Source organism: Echinops telfairi, unplaced genomic scaffold, assembly GCF_000313985.2.
Source record: "Echinops telfairi isolate 266 unplaced genomic scaffold, ASM31398v2 ScPeMD7_18;HRSCAF=68, whole genome shotgun sequence".
Taxonomy (NCBI): domain Eukaryota; kingdom Metazoa; phylum Chordata; class Mammalia; order Afrosoricida; family Tenrecidae; genus Echinops; species Echinops telfairi.
The window spans coordinates 36,275,670-36,279,748 of record NW_022103915.1 but is presented as its reverse complement, the minus strand read 5'-3'; the positions used below and the strand labels follow the sequence as shown (position 1 = coordinate 36,279,748).

Here is a 4,079-nt window from a genome sequence, read left to right as displayed (position 1 = left end):
TACGACTAAGGGGTCTGCGGTGACTGGCGGAAGAGGAAAGCGTTTGCTCGGAGAGGATGGAGCTGGAGATGGAGTGATGAGAGTGTAAAAGCAAAAACATTGAAGTAGAACCTTTTTGCTTTTTCAAAAGTCTGTGGGTGTGTGGGTGGTAAGCGGATCACTTTTCGAGAGGACAGCTTGTTCCCCTATATGTTTATGTGATACAAATACATAAATACATGTCTGCCATTTGTTTTGCAGATCCTGGGGTTGGTGATGTGCTTTCCTGAGCAGCCGAAAGTCAAAGATGTCTCGACAGCCCTCAGTGGCCTGGACGGTGACGGCTCTCCTGGGCGTGGCTGTGGGAGGGTTTGTCTTGTGGAAAGGCATTCAACGAAGGCGGAGTAAAAGGCGCTGTGTGACCCAGCAGCAGCAGCAGCAGGGAGCGTGCACTGGAGAGCTGCCCCCTCCAGAAGAGGCCGGGCTGTACTCTGATGCCCCCAAAGATTCCTGGGAGGAGAGGATTCTCCACGCAAAAGTAGTGACTGTGTCTCAGGAGGCAGAGTGGGATCAGATTGAGCCCTGGCTTAGACGGGAGTTAGAGGACTCGCCGGTGCTTGGAATTGACTGTGAGTGGGTAAGTCAAAAAGCACCAATACACATTTTTGCTTTTTCAGTGAGGGGCCTTGAATGGTCAAGCAGAGAATAAGATTAAAATAAAATTAGCTCATTCTTGACTTGCTTACAAGTCAATTTTAGGGAAGGAAGCTGCTGCCGCCCTGAGGATAGTGGAATGCTTAAGATCATGGATTGTGGAGTCAGGGGAGACCTGGGTGAGTTCCATTTCTATCACTTAGTTTATGTTGTCCACTTTGTCTGTAATAGGGAGCGAGCGGCCCCCGTCCTCACGGGCATTTGTAAAGATGCATCCAGCCAACTGTTGAACCACCTTTAGCCCCGCTTTGACATACAGTTAGATTGGCAAGAACATTGCAAGTACTAGGAACGGTCAGAAGAACAATTACACCTCTCTCTCGGAACAAGTACAGCTGGAAGGTTCCTTGGAAGCAGGATGAGAGACGTCCGCTCCTGCACTTTGACCATGCTGTGAGAGGAAGCACGTCCCTCTAAAACGATCTCCTTCTTGGTGAAGTACAGGGTCAGCCCCAAAAGAGAAAAGCCCCCAATGAGATGGATTGGCACCGTGGCGTCCATTGTTAGGAGCTCAGGCGTAACAATTGTGAGGATGGGGAGGGGCCAGGCAGTGTTTCCCTCTGTTGTGCACAGGATCGCTGTGAGTCAGAACCAACACCATGGCGCCTAACACCAGCAACAACGTGGGTCTATATTGCACTCCAGAACCAAATCCAGGGGATAGCTTTCTTGGTTCTGAATCCAATAGACACTTATTTGGGCTTATATTATTCTGGCTTCAAAAGCATCTATACACTTCTTACTCAAAATAGTCACATCTTGGCTTTAAAGTCTTCATACATTATTATCTCTCTGCCCCTTTCTCTTTCTCCCTTTTTGAATCTTCATCTGCCTTATATCTAGATATTGAAGTGTCTCTCAGAGGTAATCCCTTCTGTATCCACCCCAGGGATTGCAAACTTAGATATCTTTAAGGCCTAGGCAGATGATGTAGATGAATGATGTAGAATGCTTATTTGTATTTTTGAGTACATAGGAATATTCTTATATTTCACTGAAAAATATATTCCTTTCCATGCTTCTTTAAACACAAGACCTTTAACTCCTATTTTCCAATTTTGATAAAGATATGGATCTCAATAAATATTTATTTGTATCTTAAAAACAGTATGGTGCCAAATGATTGTTGGCCTCATACTGAAAAGACATGATGAATTAGAGAGCTCATGCCACATATACATGAAGATGCTGCCATACAGTTCAAGCCAAGTGTCACCAGATTGGCGTCCATTTCTTTAGAGAGACTTAGAATGTACATTTTTTTAAGTGCAGTCTACCAACTTGAAAGTCTGGCACAAGTTACTAAATATGTAGAGACCAAAAATACTACTACTAATAATAATAATATAAACATGTCTGTGGACCAGCCGATGGATCCAGAGGCTTCTAATTTATGTCCTGTAATCTACTTTTCTTTCCTAAGTGATATAATTTAATTTCATGGCTTTAGATATCATTAGGATGTAGATAATTCTCTAAATTAGAGCAATAGCCTCATATCCACCTGCCTTTTTGACATCTCCCTTCACTATCTAACAGTCTTCCCCAACTTGATGTGTTTCTAACAGAACTTTGATTTGAATTCCCACACCTGTATTATCACTGGTCCTCCCCACCTTCAAGATTAAAATCAAGGACACATCTTTGATATCTCTTTAAATGGTTACCCAATGGGACCCAGTATGACTGACTGACAATTACAGTACATTCAGTTTCTTAGGTGGTAAGATATGCGGAACTTCAAAGTAATGGTCACACTTTGTGAGGTGCTGGCGAGTCAGCTCCAACGCACAGAGACCCTGTAGACAAGGGAACAAACCGCTGCGGGGTCCTGCCCGTCCTCACAGTTGTCCCATGTTGGAGCCCATTGTTGCAGCCGCATGTCAGTTTATCTCATTGAGCTCCTTCCTCTTTTGGCTGCCCTCTACTTTATCAAGCATGATGTCCTTCCCCAGGGACTGATCTTTCCAGATAACATATTCCAAGTACCGTGCCTGTTTAGAAGTATTATTGGTGTTACCACCAACATACATCTTGAATCCATTGATTTCTTTTCATCTCCTGTGCTACCTCCATAGTCTGAGCCGAGTAGCTGGCACCTGGCCCATTGCAGTAGCCTCCTGAATGGCCTTGGCCCTGCTCTCCCTTGTGCACGCTACAGTCTCTTCTTAGAGCAGCCCAAGTAAGCTCTTAAATACATATAACCATTGACTGCTCAGCATACAATCCAGTCGTCTTGACTGCAAAGACTTACATGGTCTGTCAGAGAGCCCTGGCGACACAGTGGGTTATGCTTTGGGCTACTAACCACCAAGTCAGCAGTTCAAGACCACTAGTGGCTCCGTTGGAAAAGCATGAGGCTTTCCGAGCCTGTAAAAAGTCACAGCCGCGGAAACCCTGTATAGATTTGCTACACGTCGGAATCAGACCAGGGTGGGTGCTCGCCTTTCTTTATTCTCGGAGGTCATCACAGGGTCCTCTGACGATGTCATTTGACCCACACATGCCGTCTCACAATATTTTAACAACCCTGAAATGAAGATACATTATGTATTGGCCCTCAAGAAGGAGGATCTCAAAAGCAATTTTCTCTAAATGAGCCACCGAAGTAAAGAAAAAAATGTGAGCAATTTAGTCTATCGTGTTTAAAGGCATTATTCACTTACCATTTCTACTTTTGTGTATATTTGACAATCTACACAATAAAATAGCGCAGTACTAATATATATATATATATCATTTATAAATAAACACACATATTCATTATGTATATCCAAAATATTCTTTATATGGATTGACTAATACAAAGATTAGACACCACTGGGTTAAGTAGTGTTAATGAAATGAAAATGTTTCCTCTGTTTTCCAGTAGTGATAATCTGGGCGAGCCTTCATGAGTAGTACGTGACATCACGGGAAAAGACGTTAGCAAGGAAAAGGGCTTTAGCTGCTTTTCTCTCGAGGCTCTGTGGACTCTGCTAGAAGCGTTCCTTGTCTAAGTATGCACTCCGTAGAAATTATTGGGTATCTTCTGGAATTTGAAGCACTTGGATTCCTGGGGGGGAAACACGGATTACAATACATTGGATCTTAAGCACAATCCGGAAACTACCATGACTAAAGTGCAACTCAGCTTATGTACCTATTTATCTATGTTATTGATTGAAAACGTTGTAGGCAGCGGAGCCCGATCCATCCATAGGAATTTGCTGTTGATTTTATGTCAGATTAGACTGCTGTGTATTAGTAGAAATATGTAGCTTTTTCTGAGGGTCACTGGTATTACAGAGAGAATTACCCATTCATAAAAGACTGGTTTAATCACATCTAGACGAATTGTTCTGCCACAGGAACCAGCAGTCAGGTTTCTTGTAGTTTTTTTTTTA

General features: G+C 43.2%; 1 protein-coding gene across 1 annotated transcript in view; it reads left to right on the top strand.

Annotated features, from left to right (window-relative positions):
- The window catches only part of EXD2 (exonuclease 3'-5' domain containing 2), a 25,967-nt gene that overhangs the window by 7,109 nt on the left and 14,779 nt on the right, over window positions 1–4,079 (top strand). Inside the window, exon 2 of the mRNA XM_004698671.2 lies at window positions 241–616. Within this exon, the coding sequence (XP_004698728.1) occupies window positions 287–616 (330 nt within the window). The 5' untranslated portion in view covers window positions 241–286. The remainder of the gene's footprint in view (window positions 1–240; window positions 617–4,079) is intronic.